We start from the raw sequence: 18,637 nt of genomic DNA, 5'->3' as shown, positions 1-18,637 counted from the left end.
TTACTGTCAATGTATATCATAATACGATTGCTCTAAACTGTAATTAATCAGTAGAGATTTCTTCTGGAAGTTTGTTCTTTTGAAGAAACTTGTATTCTTCTGAAAAACTGTCATTTCTTCAAGTGGCTTCATCTGCAGAAGATTTGTTTAATGTCCTGTGGTTTCATTCTTACAGTGTTAAAAATTCTTTAATTAGTTATGGGTGTTGAATGAGGTCACATGGGTATTTTTTTTTTTTGCATCAGTGTTAGGGAGTTCTGTCCTAAGGCTTTTGTGTAGAAATGTATCTTTTAATATAATTGACACAGTGTAAGATTGGCTTACTAGTATTAAACTACATGAAAAGAGCAAAACTGTATCTTTTACTGAGGAGAAATAGTAAGATACTACAATTGAATTGGGTTTTTCTATAGGTAATTTTTATCTACCTTTAAAAATTTTATCACCAACAAAATGTATATTAACGGTTATGAAAGCAATAAAGTAAGATCAGTGACTAAGATCAGAAGAGTAGCCTAATTTATATTACAGATTTTAATGTGGCCTATAATACAGTAATAAATATACAATATTTTAAAGAGTATAGCAAATATGAAAAAAACAATGATTTAATAAACGTTAGGAATTTTTATAGGGACTAAAATTAAAATTATTCCATCCAAAGCATAAATATGTTTTGTGTTAAGATATCATTTTTAAAGACTCAGACTCTTCAAAATGGCATTATCATGCCCCCACAGTATCCGAATAAAGGATTTTTTTTCATAATATGGAATCATATTCAAAAGGAAATTTTAGATTTAAAACTTACATGAAAGCGTTATCAGTTAAGGATTTCTTGATTTGAAATAATATCTCCCGGCCGGGCGCGGTGGCTCATGCCTGTAATCCCTGCACTTTGGGAGGCCGAGGCGGGCGGATCACGAGGTCAGGAGATCGAGACCATCCTGGCTAACACGGTGAAACCCCGTCTCTACTAAAATACAAAAAATTAGCCGGGCGCGGTGGCGGGCGCCTGTAGTCCCAGCTACTCGGGAGGCTGAGGCAGGAGAATGGCGCGAACCCGGGAGGCGGAGCTTGCAGTGAGCCGAGATCGCGCCACTGCACTCCAGCCTGGGCGACAGAGTGAAGACTCCGCCTCAAAAAAAAAAAAAGAAAAAAAAGAAAAAAAGAAAAGAAATAATATCTCCCTGGATAACTTCTTATTTGTATCACAAAATCCTTGTCCTGGAGATGGTTCTATTTCTGTCTTTTACTTATATTTGAAAGTGGCTGTTTTAGACATATACGATTCAAATCTCTGATGGGCAGCAGTCTACTGGGAAGCCACATATCTCCAGTCTCATTCAGTCAAGTGATGTGACCAGCGGTGAAGTGGTTTATTCTAATGTGCTGTGTGTTTGAAATTCTCTCCCAAATTTGAAAAGTCCATGTCGGACATGTTGAAAACTGAAATAATTATTTCAGTCTCAAAGATGCCTTTGGACATATGGAGAATTATCACAGTATCATCTTATTCCCACCAACCCAGTTGCTACTTGAGGAAATATGTGTCAGTCTATATGTGATATTATAGTAATGATTGAAGATTGGTAACTCTCTATTTTTGTGTTTGGGTTTTGAAGTCATAATGCAAACATAGAAGTGAGCTCATTTCCTTCAGGAATTTGGCACCGAAACTCTAGCTTATCTCTGTATAATTGTATATTCTTTATTAGAAGTTCGTCTTTACCCAATATCTTTCGACTCTTCTCTTGCCTTTCACTTTCCCTTCTCCTTGCCTTCTGGTAATAGGTAAGTCTGAAATTCTGCAATACAATTTAACTTTCTCAATTAGGAATTCTATCAAATCTCATGAAAGGTGATTGCCATGCTATGTGTTATACAATGCAATTGTGCTGAGAACTGGGATATTCCAATTTTGCTCCAGTCAGTGAACCATGGAAATCAGTTTCCACAACAAGTCCAACATTATTGACTCCAAATAGATGATCGTTGTAGTAGTCATCTCATTGCAGTATCAGTGATACATTTAGCATTTAGGAAAGTATTATATTTTAGAAAAGAGCAATGCTGAATAAAAACCAGCTCAGTGACACAAATAGTTGATTCATCACTGAACTGTTTTTAAAAAGTAGTTGAAAATAACTTGCTTTTGTAAATATATTTAACATTTCAGACATTTACTATGATTCCTATTATGGCTCTGAAATATGTCTTGTGAACATTACTTTGTGTAAATATGTTTTCAGAAAGCCATCTCTAAGAAAATTAAGTGAACCACATTTTACAAAGCTTGCTTAATTAAAAATGTGTATTCTATTTAGATTATGCTTTTCTTAATGAATTGATTTTTTTCCCTTTAGATCCGCTGCTTCCAAGAATGTTTATTATCCAGCATGTGACTATTGGGGATCTATAAAAATTGGTATAAAACTGTATTATAATTAGAATAACACTTGTGGTAAAGAATGAAAAGAAAACATTTGCAAAAGCATTGTTATAATTCAGCCAATAAAGTAAAAAAAAAAAACCACAGAGTGAGGTTTTGCTTAGACTTTTTAAATGGCTCTAAATATCATTCTCTTAAGTGATACTGTGTTTGAGAGTCTTACATGTTTATAAGTTTGTCAGATATGTCTTACAGTGTTTTCTATGAAAATATATGTAAATTCTAATAAACTGGTTCCCATTAAACTGAGTGAAAACTTAACCATGAGTACTGGTTATTTTCAGAAACTCACTAGGAAAGGAACAAAATTTAGTGAAGACATTGCATACTTAGGCTACTGCATATAAAAATAGCAATTAAGAGCGAAGACTTTGGAGTTATCCAGACCCGAGTTATACCAACTCAGAGTCCAATAATATAATTATCAATGTCTAGGTTGCAGTCCACTTCTATATAAAATCTATTTTATGCCTGTAATCCTCGCACTTTGGGAGACTGAGATGGGCAGATTGCCTGAGCTCAGGAGTTTGAGACCAGCTGAAGCAACATGGGAAGCCTCATCTCTGCTAAAAATATAAAAAATTAGCTGGGCATGGTGGCACGTGCCTGTAATCCCAGCTACTCGGGAGGCTGAGGCAGCAGAATCGCTTGAACCCGGGAGGAAGATGTTGCAGTGAGCCAAGATCACACCACTGCACTCCAGTCTGGGTGACAAAGTGAGACTCTGTCTAAAAAAAAAAAAGGAAAAAACAAAAAAAACCCCAATACCTATTGGGGTTTTTTCCTCTGTCCTGTTAGCTTGTTTTTCTAAAGGATGGTTAAATCATCTTATTCAGACAAAAATTGCATTTCATGTATTGGATTTTTTTTTTTCTTTTCTTTTCTAATATTGTTCAGGATTGGGGCGAGAGGCAGTGTTAAAAAAAAAAAAAGAAATTTGAGCTTTGGGAGAGATCAGATCTTTAAATAAATAGACACAGTGACATTTAGTACATGTGAATCAATTTGGTAAATACTGAATGAAGAGACGGGTTACTGTTGAATGGGATTTAGTCATTTTACTTAATTTTCAGCACCTTGAGTAAATAAGCATTGAATTAAATTACTTCATGAGAGTTTTTCTCAAGATGAGAAAAACTTGCTTTACTTTGGGCTGCTGACTTGCTGACTTACTATATTGATTTAGCACTTGAGATGTAATCAGAAGAGATGATTTTAGTGAACTCATTTTGGGCCTGGGGTGTATGTTGCAGATGTGCATAGGTTGTTGTCTTTTTCTATTTGTCCTGATCTATGGTTTCAGAGTCTCTGAACTGGTTGCTTGGTCTACCAACTGTTTTGCATGGAATGCTTTTGACTGGAGGTCAAATAGCGACACGTTCAATTGACAGCATTTCATTGAGGATACAACTGTTTCTGTGTCTTGATGGTTCATGACTAAAGCTGATCTAATCAAGCCTATGTAGTGCCAATTAACAATGCCCAATTAGGTATTCTCTCTGGCTTTCAGGTTTTGCTGCTGGAAAGCTCAGAGAGGAAAGCATCTCTTTGGGATGACAAGGATATGAAAAATGATAATGGCAATGGAATGCCAGTTATTTTAAAGAATTTGAAGTGATCACAATTAAAAATTTGAGTAGACAGCAAAAAGTATTTTTTCCAGTTGATGTCTTCCAAAGAAAAATAGGAAATGTCTTCCTGTGTGCCATTTTTTCTTAATTGCTGAAAATTATTATAATGATGATAGCTGTCATATTTTGACTTAAAAAACTGTGGCAGGCACTTTACTATATTTCATTTATTCTTCACATCATCCTTACACTGTAGACTCCTTTAATATGACTGCTTTACAGAAGGGCATGCTACTTTTACCTTTCTGAATCTCAGTTGTTTCTTCTCTGCAAAGAAAGTGACAGGTGCAGTTGGAGATTGTAACCAGGTCTGTTTAACTCCAATATCCTTGCTCTTACTACTGTTCTTACAGTATGCTAAATATGCAGTGCATTCATTTTACTTGGTTGCTTTCCTTGTAAGTTTCTGACAATTAATTTGTCTTCTACTCAGCTTGATGGAAACCAGTTTATTTTAAGACAGGGCTTGACCGATGTTGTGATGGTCCGTATCCAGGGCAGAAATTATTGCCGGAGGGTACACAGGACAGCATTCTAAGAAAAAACTGTGTTTGCTTCTGAGAACAAGGTGGGCTTCAGCTTTCTGAGTGTAAGCAAATATAGGAGACAAGAAGACTAACCAATAAAGACAGTGAAGGAGCCTCAATGGTGTGACATCAGCTGGCCGAATGCCTTCTGTAAAATACTTCTGTAGCTCCCCATTGCCTTCATGATAAAACCTTTCACGGCTCTTTCCATTTGAACCTTTACTTGCTTGCCTGTGAGTAACAGTGAGGATGACAGTGACAGTAGTAGCTGAAATAACCAAACTTAATGGAGCGCTTGCTTCATTGAGCAGTGGCAGATACCAACAAAATGTTAGTTTTTTGGTTTAGCCATCTCTGTAATGATCCCTTTCATTCTTTACAATATACAAAGGTAATGAATGAACTAACTGGTTGAGGCAATAGTTTTTAATTAATCATGAGTTTTCAGGCTCTGGGATAAAGCATTCATGTATGTTCATTTAATTTCTAAAACAACCCTCATCATCATTTCACAATTGAATAAACCGAGTTTCAGAGACATTAAGTAACTCACCTCATGTCACACAGCTGGGTGAGGGATGAAGGCCAGATTGAAACCTGGGTTTGCAGATTCTAAATCTGTTATATTGAACCAGAATACTCTTACGGCCTTATAGAGGATCGATTGGGTTCTCTGATTTTAAATAAAGATGACTCACAAACAGAGGATATCAGTATCAGCTGTGGTCTGCAGATGTGTGCTGTTTGGTTTATTAAACATATTTGATTTGGAGGCTTTTTTTTTTTTTTTTTTGGTGGTTGGGGAGGGGAGCTACCCTGTTTGCTAAAGGCCCCATTTGTCACTGGGCTACTTCACGCACCCAACTTCCCTGCAAGGGAACGTACTTGTGTTAATAACTCTCATCTAAAAAGTCAAGATTAGAGAGTTCTTTCATTCCTAGAGTGTGAAGAGAAACAAAGATTCCACAACCACTTTGCCCCAGGATATTTTGTTACCTTGCCAATAAGTTTAAAATACTGCTTGCTTTTAGTTTTAATCCATTTCCTCCTCCCTTGCCTAACCCTATCAATATATAGAACAACTGCTCAGAAAACTATTGGTTTCCAATAATGTAGTTATTAACTATGACCTTTGTGTCTTGTCTTTAAACCTTCCCCCACATAATCCAGTCTTCCCTTTGACATCTCTGATGGTTAGCTCCTCTTACTGGCAGACTGGTGCTTCTGCCATATGGGAGTGCCATTGCACAGGAAAATTAATACCTCCTTCCAGGGTTTATTTAGCTTTTTCTGACACACTCAAAAGAGCAAGGGAACACATGCCTTGCTTTCCCTTGGGAAGGTCAAGTATTCGATGATTAAACTGGTAGGAAGCATTTGAATATCCTCAGTAAACAAGCTTCGTACTAGGCACATTGATTTTTTTTTTTTTTTTGAAGTTCTTCATTGCATTTGTTTTCAAAGTTAGTTTGAAAGAGCTTTTACCAGTTACTCGGAAGTTATGTGCCATTATTGCTTTCCTTGTTGCTTAAAAAACAAAAAAAAGAATTTAAAATCAGCTACCAACTCTGGATTTTTCTTTTTCAGATGCAAAAGAAATTGTTTTAAAAGCCCAGATCTTAGCTGGAGGAAGAGGAAAAGGTGTCTTCAATAGTGGTTTGAAAGGAGGTGTTCATTTAACAAAAGAGTAAGTCTGGAGGTTGTTATTCCTTGTCTTTCGGCCAAGCAGTTATGGAAGATCTTGCTCAAGATTGAAAGGCACACTGAGGATGCTTGTGGTGGGGTAGGAGCGGGCCAAAGCAACTAGAACAAACTGAAATCATAGGTAGAGGGCTCTGGCAGTGGCCTAGTTTCCCTTCTGCTCCCACAAAATGATTTTTCTTACTAATTGGTGAAAACTTGACAGTCCTTCTCTCCTAGACAATCAATGATTCATCATAAATGTTGGAAATGATACCACTTCCAACTGAAATGCTACTTCCATAATGTCACTCCTATTCAAGAACCTGCAGTGACTCCCCATTACCAGTGGCACCTGGGGTACCTCCCCTCTGATAGTCCAAGCCTTCCTTTATTTGGCCTGTCTTTTCACCTTCATCTACTGTGTCTCGTAGCACTGAACACTTTCCTCTCCTCCCTGTTCCTGTCACACACCTTTTTACTATTTACTTTGATCTTTACCCTCTTCCTATCCCTCTCATTGTTCAATATCTCCCCAGTTTTCCGCTGCCGGATCTTCAGTCAACTCTTATCTGATTCTGGTATGCATTTTAGCATTATCTCTTTACTATGACTGTAACTGTTTTGGGTGAAGAGGTCACAAAGCATCTTTTGTTTCCTTTATTCATTCATGAACTCATTTTTATTTTGCTCTCAGTGAACCTCTAGTACAGTGCTAAACACGTAGCACAGAAGCAGAAAGACCCATGGATTTTGTGAGGGTGAAGGTGAACCCTTTGCAGTGTAGACATGAGACTCTGTGTAAGGACTCTGCTTTAAAATGATTTTCAACAAACATTCATTTTCCCTTTGTTTTCTCTTTCTCTTAGCCCAAATGTTGTGGGACAGCTGGCTAAACAGATGATTGGGTACAATCTAGCGACAAAACAAACTCCAAAAGAAGGTGTGAAAGTTAACAAGGTAATATGGATGCTTTGGGTCATTTTCTATGTATGTGTTAAAAAATAGAAAAGAAACCCATCTTTTAGTTTTTGACAAAATCTAATGAAATACTGCTCTTTGGCAATGTGCCATTTTATTTTTTAAAGCTCATCTAATCTGTTTAGTAAGTGGTATGTCTTTGAAGAAAAATAAAAAGGGCTCTATGATAGTAATATTATTTATCATCATTAGCATTTAGCAAAAGTGGGTGACGGTGAGTGACCAAGCAATGGCTGTCCCTCTGAGAACACAGATGTATTCTATTTAGTTGAGAAGTGCTTGCTATGACAGCCTTATACTCAATGAGGGACATTCGCTGCTCCCACACAGTGGCCCTCCACTCCAGGTGTGTCTGTCAGAATTACCTATTGTGGTGGTTTTTCTAAATGCCCCATTCCTTATTTTGGGATGACTACAATTTTGAGCCATTTTTATTGCTGGGAGTATATTTCATTAGGAAGATCAGCTGAAGCACCCAAGTATGTATAGTATGTGGACACACACCCCTCATCCACACATAGAAAATAAAGCCTACAGGAAAGTAGCCTGCCTCAATCATGAAATTGTGAGTGGTAGAGCTGAGACCAGAACCTAACTCTCCCTCCTGCCAGTCTGCCTTTCACCATTCCTTTTGTGTATCCAGACACTAGAACTAGCTATCTGGGTTGCAGAATCCAGTGCAAAATAAAAAGGCAGGGGACCCGTGTTAAAATTTCAAGACAGCTATTGCTAAACATTAAATCCCTATACAACTACACAGATCACATGTGTCAGCCCTGAAAAGCATCCATGGTTAGAAGGTCCTGTCCTAGCAGCAAATTAGGGTCCCGCCTTTTGGGATGGCAGCTGTCTGCTCCATTAACATAGCATCACAGATCAGTGGTCTCTACCAGTGCACCATGCTGCAGGACAGTGCAGTGGTAACATGCTGTTTTTACTTTTCAGGGAGAGTTTTGTGGAAAACTCTTAAGTTGTTGTATTTATCAGTATTTAGTTCCATTTTCTTGTGTTAATTTTTGTGGGTACATAGTAGGTGTATATATTTACAAGGTACATGAGATGTTTTGATACAGACATCCAGTGTGTAAGAATCCCATTATAGTCCTTTTTCTTGCTATGTAGCAATCTATGATATGGATGTACCTACCACAGTTTGTTTAACCATCATCTGTTGAAAGACATCTGGGTTGGTTCGTTTTTGGTTATTACAAATAAAGCCACTCTGGACATTCATGAACACGTTTTTGATATAAATATAAATGTTCATTTTGGGGGATAATTGTTGGACTATATGGAAGTTGTATGATTAGTTTTCTTAAGAAACTAACGAATGTTTTCCAGCATGGCTGTTCCATTTTGCATTGCCATCAGCAATGTGTAAGTGATCAGGGTTCTCCACATTCTAGCCCGTATTTGGTGGTGGTGGTATTATTTTAGCTATTCTTATGCGTATGTAGTAATATTTCATTGTGATTTTAATTTGCATTTCCCTAATGGCTAGAGATGTTGAACATCTTTTCATGTGCTTATTCGCCATCTGTAGATTGTCATTGGTGAATTGTCTGTTCGTGGATGCTATGGTCTGAATGTTCCCTCCAAAATGGGTGTTGAAATTTAATCCCCATTGTGGTGGCATTAAGAGGTAGAGCCTTTTGGGAAGTGATTAATCATGAAGGCTCTGCCCTCATGAATGGATTAGTGCAAGCTTGTCCAACCAACGGCCCACAGGCCACATGCATCCCAGGATGGCTTTGAAAGTGGTCCAAGACAAATCTGTCACCTTTCTTAAATATTATGAGTTTTTTTCAATTTTAGTTTCTTAGCTCAATTATCGTTAGTGTATTTTATGTGCAGCCCAAGACAATCCTTCTTATTCCGGTGTGGCCCAGGGAAGCCAAAATATTGGACATCCCTGGTAGTGCCTTATGAAAGGGCTGAAGGAAACTAGCTTAGACCTGTTTTGCATTTCCACTTTCTGCCATGTGAGGATGAAGCAAGAAAGGCCATGTCACCAAATGGCAGTACTTGGACTTCCCAACCTCCAGAACTGCAAAACAATATGTATTCATTTTTTCAACAGGGTCATTTGCAGGGCAAAAGTGTTTAATTTTGATGAAGTCCAATACATCAATATTTCCTTTATGGATTATACATTTTTAGTATCAGGTCTAAGTCCTGTTTACCTTGCCTTATGTAATAAAAATTTTCTCATATTTTTTCTAGATGTTTTATAGTTTTCTGTTTTATATTTAGGTTTGTGATCCATTTTGAGTTAACTTGTGAATAAATTGTGAGACTTAGGTCAAGGTTATTTTTTAAGGGGCAAGGGGGATATGATATTCAATTGTTCCTGCACCATTTTTTGAAAAGGCTTATCTTTTCTCCATTGAATTGCTTTTACATCTTTGTCAAAATTCAGCTAGGCATATTTCTTTGGGTCTGTTTTGGGGTTCTCTATTTTGTTCCATTGATCTTTGTGTCTGTCCCTCCACCAACACCACAGAGTCTTAATTACTGTATTTATGTAAGTTCTGAAATTGAGTAGAATAACTCTTCTTGCTTTATTATTCTTTTCTAAAACAGTTTTACCCATTCGAGTTCCTATGCCTTTTTATGAACAATCTAAAACAATTTTGTCTTTATGAAAAAATCCTGCTGAAATTTTGATAGGAATCTTATTAAACCTGTATATGAATTTGGAGGGAATTGATTTTTTGTTATATTAAGTCTTGCAACCCATGTATATGATACGTCTCTCCTTTTTTTTTAGGTCTCCTTTGATTTATTTCATCAGCGTTGTATTGTTTTCAGCATACACATTTGGTATATGTTTTGTTAGATTTACACATACATTTTTCTCTTTTACAGCAATTACAAGTGACACTGGATTCTTAATTTCAGTGTCCAACATACTCATTGTTAGTTGGTGTTGATTTCTTGTTAAATGCTTGATGAACTTCCCTAGTGAAACCATGTGAGCCTGGAGATTTCTTTGTCTGTGCCTGTTAATGTTTTTGGGTTGCTGGTTTCTCTAGCACCCAGCACCCTGCCTAAGATTTATGAGGCCAAAGAAAACACAGGAGACGCGCTACCACTCGCTTCCTTGAACCTCAAGCTCCCTAGCTAGTCTCCCTTCTTCTCTATAACTTTCAGAGTCACCTTAAGTTTTATGTATATATATATCCAAGGTTTTTATTTGTACTTAGCAGGAAGAATAGGGAAAAATATGGCTACTCCATTTTCTCAAAAGTAGAAGTCCCCAGATTATAGAAGCTTTTGATTCTAAATTTATTTGAGAAGCTATTTAAACACATACACACATTTATACACATCAGATATTTGTTTCCTAAGTGTGTGCCAATGCGTTATGTGTTCCTGGGGCTAGTACTAGGGCCCGTGAGACAGCACTACTCATCATGTGGTCCAGGATTCAGTACCAATAGTGGTTACTGCTGTGTAATGAATTTAAAATTCAAGAATGTACTTTTAATCTTCTGTGTTCATGGGTGTGTTACAAATAGTTTGTGTGCTAGCACTCATCTCCTGACCACAATTCAAGTAGCATGATATTTTTAAGAAAACAGATTCAGTGGTAGATAGGTCAAAGAAAGTTAAAAAGCTTTCTATACTGGTGGACTCCACGAAGAGGACGTGTCAACATATTCTTTGTGTAACTCACAGGTGAAGCTCTTTTGAAATGTATCTAATGGAGTTGCTCAGGGATGAATGTTTGTGGATTCCATTTAGATTTCTCTATAACAATTCCTAAAATACTCTGTCATCCTCGGTCATTTGGAAGGCATGACGGTGTCAACAAACTGGTCTTTGTTGTGTAAAATTTCTTGAATTATCTCTTGATAATTATCATTTTCCTGGTGACATTGTCTTAAAGAGTCATACATTATTCCTATGAAGCAAGAGCTGTTTCAGACAGCAGCTGGGCTTCACAAATAGAAATTTGGTGGAATACAGAGCACATCTGTCAACATTTTTGAAGATTAAGAATAGGACTCTTGAATGACACTTACCCTAAAAAATTATAATTTTGTGTTGCCTCTAAGAATAACTACTGAAAGTCATTAAGTATTATTCACTAAACTAACTCTGTATTAGAAATGAACAGTGTTATGCTAGTGGACCTGAAAGCATATACCAAACACATTCCTCATTTTGTATTTTGTGCCAAATTTCTTAAAACAGCTTTCTCTTCTAGAGAAAGTTTTAGAAGAAACGACTATCTTAATTTCTTAAAATGTTTGTATTAATGTTGATGCTTAGAAAGGCAAACTTTATGTTATTTCTATAAACGACAAGTTGTTATTGTATTTTATTTTATTTTATTTTATTTTTTTTTGAGACGGAGTCTCGCTCTGCCGCCCAGGCTGGAGTGCAGTGGCCGGATCTCAGCTCACTGCAAGCTCCGCCTCCCGGGTTCACGCCATTCTCCTGCCTCAGCCTCCGGAGTAGCTGGGACTACAGGCGCCCGCCACCGCGCCCGGCTAGTTTTTTGTATTTTTTAGTAGAGACGGGGTTTCACCGTGTTAGCCAGGATGGTCTCGATCTCCTGACCTCGTGATCCGCCCATCTCGGCCTCCCAAAGTGCTGGGATTACAGGCTTGAGCCACCGCGCCCGGCCTGTTATTGTATTTTATAAGGAAAGAATAGGGCTAAGTATTTTTGCTTCAAATATTGTCCTACTCCTCAATCAGAAATTCTGAAAGAATTGACGGTTTCAGGCAGCCTGAAGGCTGAGAGAATTAAGTACTGACTGATGGTTTGACCTTCATTGTTGGTGAGAAAAATCAACTTTAAATCAGAGTGGTTCTGTGCTAATTCTAACACTGTGTGCTGAGAAATAGTTTTTATACACTTATGAACTTCCATTTCTGATAAATCAATAGGAAGACGTGTATGTTTTATTTTTAACTAATGGTAAATTCAAAAAAAGTTTGAAAAAGAGGAGTTCTGTATTCATTCCATTATAGCTTTTTAGATCATCATATATTTATCCCATTTCATGTGACCTAAAACTTAAGTATTTTTGTGGTATCTGAGTAGTTAAAATCTAATGCTACTTAATCCTTAATCTGTAACTTTTTTTGTGGAACCCATCACCAAACTACTTGTAAGAAAAGCAATGTGGCCGGACGCGGTGGCTAACGCCTGTAATCCGAGCACTTTGAAGGCCCAGGTGGACGGATCACGAGGTCAGGAGATTGAGACCACGGTGAAACCCCGTCTCTACTAAAAATACAGAAAATTAGCTGGACTTGGTGGCGGGCGCCTGTAGTCCCAGCGCTCGGGAGGCTGAGGCAGGAGAATGGCGTGGACCCGGGAAGCAGAGCTTGCAGTGAGCTGAGATCACCCACTGTACTCCAGTCTGGGCGACAGAGCGAGACTCTGTCTCCAAAAAAAAAAAAAAAAAAAAAAGAAAAGCAGTGTAACTGCTTTCATTGTTTTCACATCTATTACTGATTATTTATGGGATTGTTTTTATATTCTTTAAACATCCAAGACATCTTTCACTGTTCTCTTTAGGTGTGTAAGTTGGAACAACCTCTCTCAAGCACTTGGACAGTACTTATCAAAATTTTAAATATTCACAGTTTAAAACCTAGACATTTCACTTTTAGGGTACTTATCTACAGGGATACTAAAAGTAATGAACAAAGATATATGTACAAAAATACTCACTAAAGTAGCATCTTAGGAAAATTGAAGTTCATGTAAATGTCTATCAGCAGGCCAGGAACCATGACTCGTGCCTGTAATCCCAACACTTTGGGAGGCCGAGGCGAGTGCATTGCTTGAATCCAGGAGTTTGAGACCAGCCTGGGCAACATAGTGAGACCCCATCTCTACAAAAAATAAAGCAAAAATTAGGTGGGTATGGAGGCACGTGCCTGTAGTTTTGGCTACTCAGGAGGCTGAGGTGAGAGGATCGTTTGAGTCTGGGAGGACAAGGCTGCAGTGAGCCATGATTGTGCCATTGCACTCCAGCCTGAGAGCAACATAGCAAGACTGTCTCAAAATAATAATAATAATAAAAATAAATAAAAACAGGAACATGGTTAAATAAATATTATCATATAAGTACCATGTAATCACAATGAAGAGAGAAGACCTTAGCAAGATATTTAAGTTGTAGTATTAAGATTTTAAAAAAGAGGCTAGGCGTGGTGGCTTATGTCTATAATCCCAGCAGTTTGGGAGGCCGAGGCAGGTAGATCACTTGAGGTCAACAGTTCAAGACCAGCCTGGCCAACATGGTGAATCCCCATCTCGACTAAAAATACAAAAATTAGCCAAGCATGGTGGCAGGCACCTGTAAGCCGAGCTACTTGGGAGGCTGAGGCATGAGAATCACTTGAACATGGGAGGCAGAGGTTGTAGTGAGCTGAGATCGTGCCACTGCACTACAGCCTGGGTGATGGAATGAGACTCTGTCTTAAAAAAAAAAAAAAAAAGATTTAAAAAAAGAAAGGCATCCTAGTGTGTATAATATGCTTCCTGATGATTCCATTACTGCAACGCTTGCAGATACATAGAAAAGGACTAGAATGTTAGCAGTGGTTTTCCCAGTGGGGCTGTTACATGCAGTTCAAGTCCTACAGAGCAAAAGGACACCTGGCTGAGGCAGTGAGTCCCCACTCACTCGTGGAATTGAATGACATTCTTCCATCCCACTTGTCCCTTGCCCAGTCATGGTCCTGGCAAGTGACTACATACTCCCAGAGGAAGGGGTGCCTTTTTCTAGTTATCACAAAGGATCCTGCTAGGCTCATATTTGCGCTGACTTCTGGGGCCCGAGGGGTTTGTTTGAGGTAGAGCTATGCGGCAGGGGGCTGCTTTCACTTTCTCATTTATGTATTTTTGGTATCGTTTCCATTATTTTTGAACAAGTAAATATTCTGTTTGTAAATTAAAAGAAAGTATAAAACAAAATAAAATATAGTGATCAAAGCGACAGAAATATACAAACATATGAAGCATCAGACATACTGTAAAAGAATCCTTCTGTGGTCACCATGCTTGGTTTTCCACCAGAGAAATCTGAGAAAAGTCAGTGTAGTAATATATATATATATATGAACTGTTAATATCTCAAATTAAAATAACAGCCACTTCTCTAGAGTATTTCTTAAGCGACACAGTTTCTTGAGGAAGGAAAAAAAGAAGATTAAAGTGGGAAGGTTCCTTGAGGCAAACCAAATGCGTGTCACTTGAACAAGTTAACAGAATCAATTAAGGAGGTGAAAATGGGCATTGTGTGCACCATGACAGCAGAACTCTCAAAGCTCTGCAAACTCACTCACTGGGCTTTAAGAGCCTGAAAATGAAGCCGTTTGATTGCTGTAGCAAGTTTGTATAGATTTCCAAGTAGAAATCAGCTTAATGCTGAATTAATTTGACTTTCCCACTAATGTGGTAGGTGATGGTTGCTGAAGCCTTGGACATTTCCAGAGAAACCTACCTGGCAATTCTGATGGACCGGTCCTGCAATGGCCCCGTGCTGGTGGGCAGCCCTCAGGGGGGCGTCGACATTGAAGAGGTGGCTGCTTCAAACCCAGAGCTCATTTTTAAGGTATGTTTAAATTCCTGGCTACGCGCTATTAATTGATTGTTATTGTAGAAGATGTTAAATATTTAATGTGGAGTCTAAGGCCAGGAGCAGTAAATCTGTCTCTACAATTTAAGGTATGAAGATGTTGAGCCCTTTTTCTTTCTAAGTATCCAGTTGAAAGTTGAGTGGAATCAAGGTATTTAGTGTTCAAGGACTTTTTGTCTTTGCTTTTCCCATCCTTCCTTCTTTCCTTCTTCCTGCCTTTTCTTCCTCCCTGATTCCTTTCCATCCAATCTTCCTCAAGAATTAACCAATGGGAGAGGACTGCTATATTTTCATTTCTCATGGTTAACTCTCTTTCATTTAATATTATATATGATCTAGAAATTCTCTCCTAGGAGATGAATGAATTCTCTTTTAGTAGATGTACTAGAAACTGCTTTGTGATCTCTCAGTACTGTTGATGTAAACTAGAATCTTTATGAAGTCCAGATTCTGTCAGTTTTTTTCAATCCTTGAAATCTTGACTCGTTTATTGATATTAAGATTAGTTTCAAGTCAGGGATGTGAGATCAAATTTAATCAGAGCACAAGTTTCTCAAAGTCTCGAAACCTCATTTTTAAATCAGTAAAATGAACATGGGGTGATTTCTACCCTGTGGGATTATAAGGATTAAATGAGGTGATATGTATTAAGTGCTTCTTAACCTACCTCAGCTATAAGGAGAAAAACATAAGTTTTCAGAACTAAAATTCAAGTTTTTAATCTGGGTTCTTGGGGTCAAAATTGCATTAAAATTTTCCACCAGAAACATTCATTATTTCTTTTAGAAAATGATTTTTTGTTTCCCTTTGAAAAGGGGAGATTTTATTTCTTATATCTCTTTGTCTAAATAATGTGCAATAAACACCCACTTAGCATCCTCAACAGGTTCTTGGAAACTTTGACTTGAATGGAAACAATGTATAAGGAAACCAATGTTACCATACATAGGCTAATTGATATAAACAAGAGTTAAGTTCCTATGGCATATTTCTGCTCACAAAAACATCACGCAACTCCTAAATAAAGACCAGCACACTTCTAATGTTACACATTATAATAAATAGGAGCTATGTATACATTTCAGAAAGATTTCATAAAAACAAGTAACGTAATTATTTATCCAGTTATTCCAGCTCAGGGTCTCTGATGGCTAGAGCACAGGGTGCAAGCAAAGAACCCACCGTGGATGGGACACCATCCCATTGCAGAGCACACTCACACACCACACCCGCACCCGCATCACACCCACACCCACTCAGAGTGGGACTGTGTATACAAACCGGTTGACCTAACCTGTACAGATTTGGGATGTGGGAGAAAACCGGGGGACCCAGAGAAAACCTACTCAGACAAGAGGGGAATTTGTAGACTCCACACAGACAGTGGCCTTGGCTGGGAATTGATTTTTTTTTTTTTTTCTCAACCTTATAACAAAACGACCTTGAGTGAAGTAATGTTATTTGAAGACCTACTGTACTCATACTTCAGTGATTGCTTTTAAAATATTTTCACTAATGTTATATATTTAAGTTAATTACCTTGGAAACTGAATTGAGACTTTACATGCAGACTTACCGATAACACCTAGCTGTTTTCAAAGTTCACATTATTTAAAGCAGGCCATTCCATAATGTATAATGACAGTGCTCGGTGTCTTTGAGACAATAGCATTTTGTAGAGCTAAGGTATCAGTAATCATTATCATCAATAGAGTGCTTAAATCATAAAGTAATATTTAACCTATCTATGACAGGCTTTAAACTTAACTAATAGTAGGCAGGAAAACCTCACTTTGGAGGTCTTCCAAAAGATGTCATAAAAATTAACTGACTAAATATTCGTCAATGCCATCTGTATAGTAATTAAAAGTGAAAACTGGCATCAGAGTTTCTTGTCAGCATGCCACCATGAGGAATTATATAGTTTTTGGAAGAGCTGTTTTATAGATGGTCTGCTAATTAAAACATACCCTACAGGCATCTGCGGTAGCCCTGCTCAGAGATCTCTGGATAGGTGCCACACTTTAATTACTCATTTGCAAATAAATACAAAGCATTTTCTTTTGAGGTTGTAAATCTTCTCAGTTGACTGTCTAAATTTCGTTTATTTGATTTATTTTTACTAGGAGCAAATTGACATTTTTGAAGGAATAAAGGACAGTCAAGCTCAGCGGATGGCAGAAAATCTAGGCTTCGTTGGGCCTTTGAAAAGCCAGGTATATAAGCCATTGGGGGATGGTGTGTCTGACTTGTTTCAGAAAACATTTGGGAACTTTCTTAATTGCCTCTAGTGTTTGTGATTACCAGGAAACAGGATTACTTATTGTTTTCTAATTTCTTCTTCCAGCTGTTTATGATGAAGAAAAATATTTCCCTGATGTTTTAAAAGAGGATGTTTATGATGTGTCTTTGAATGAATTTTGATATGTGTGTGCATGTGTATTGCATGTGGACACATACACTTTATGATGGATGGTAATCTGTATTTTTTCTGTAGCACTGCTGGTACTTAGCCACCTGGCAGGTAGGTGTGTGATTCAGCTCATTCAGACTTTAGTTTCATCTTCTATAAAATGGGAATGATGACAACTCCTGAGAGGTTTATTGTGGGGATTCAGTAGAATAATGTGTGAAAGTCCTTATTATAGTGCTCCATAAAGGTCCATTCTTATTGGTATTAATATTAATAATACATGTTATTTAGCTAATTGCTATTCTTTCATAGCTAATGGGCATTTGAAATGAATATTGATGGCATAAAGTTGATGTTTTATTGAGAACAGCTTAAAATATGCCAGTTTTGTAGTAATATCCCTTGGCTTCAAAGACCAAAACATTGGCCTTAGAGTTGTTGAGGGACAGAATCTGTCCTAGCATCGTGCCCTGCTCTGCCTTTGGTCCAGCGCATGGCACCTGATTATGTGTCTAGCGGAGCAAGCTTCCTAGTCCCACAGCTAAATCAGATAAACTTACTTTTTCCTTCCTCTGTTACTCAGAGAGGCCACCTTAATGGCCCTAGATTGTGTGCATGTGTGCATGTATGTATGTTCTCTGGCCTGGGACTTTATGGAGAGGTTACAGAGTATGTCCTTTGGTTAGGCAGTACTATTCCCATAAGACAGTAGACGATGCACTCTTTTCTTTCCGTCTTGTCTTTTTCTTTTGATTGACTCTGTCTGGAAGTTTAATGACAACAGTAGGCAAGTCAAAGAGGGGTAAAGCAGAATAAGGTTTTAAGAAATATATATGCTTTAATGAAGAGAAACTACTTACTTGAAAATGAATAAAGGCTCACTTTGAAAGCAAAAGATTGAAGATGGTAGAATGGGACAGGGTCATCTGGAACTAAACCTCAGGATGAGAGAGAAAGGGCCAGGATTCAATGGACAGTTAGAGGAACTAATTGCCATTTCTGAGACTAGCAAAGAGATGCCAGGAAAGTGATCTGTTGAAAGGAAGATCCTGGAAGATTCCTGAATATGTGCTACAGTGGTTGGTTTCATCTCCTGCAAATGAGGATACCAGCTACATTAGCCATTCATTTGATGTTTATTAAGGGGCTTCTCCTGTGGCAGTGGTGGTCACCAAGAGCCCGTTTTCCATATAGCCACTGTGGTCAAGCTGCACTGTCCAGCAGTCAGCTCCAGAATATGTGCAGTTACCCTGTCTGCCTCCTCCATATCACTTTGGACATCTCTATTTCTCTTATTTATTTGCAGTCACCTTTGCTAGATCCTAATCTTTACCACGGCAGGGA

General features: G+C 37.9%; 1 protein-coding gene across 2 annotated transcripts in view; it reads left to right on the top strand.

Annotated features, from left to right (window-relative positions):
* The window catches only part of SUCLG2 (succinate-CoA ligase GDP-forming subunit beta), a 277,798-nt gene that overhangs the window by 131,596 nt on the left and 127,565 nt on the right, over window positions 1–18,637 (top strand). For both annotated transcript variants that reach the window (XM_015130405.3, NM_001261121.1), the window contains 4 exon segments: window positions 6,198–6,297; window positions 7,160–7,250; window positions 14,704–14,856; window positions 17,007–17,096. In XM_015130405.3, the coding sequence (XP_014985891.1) occupies window positions 6,198–6,297; window positions 7,160–7,250; window positions 14,704–14,856; window positions 17,007–17,096 (434 nt within the window).

The sequence above is a fragment of the Macaca mulatta genome, chromosome 2 (assembly GCF_049350105.2).
Source record: "Macaca mulatta isolate MMU2019108-1 chromosome 2, T2T-MMU8v2.0, whole genome shotgun sequence".
NCBI classification, from domain to species: domain Eukaryota; kingdom Metazoa; phylum Chordata; class Mammalia; order Primates; family Cercopithecidae; genus Macaca; species Macaca mulatta.
Note: the sequence above shows the minus strand (reverse complement) of the source record. Positions and strands in the feature narration are given on the sequence as shown.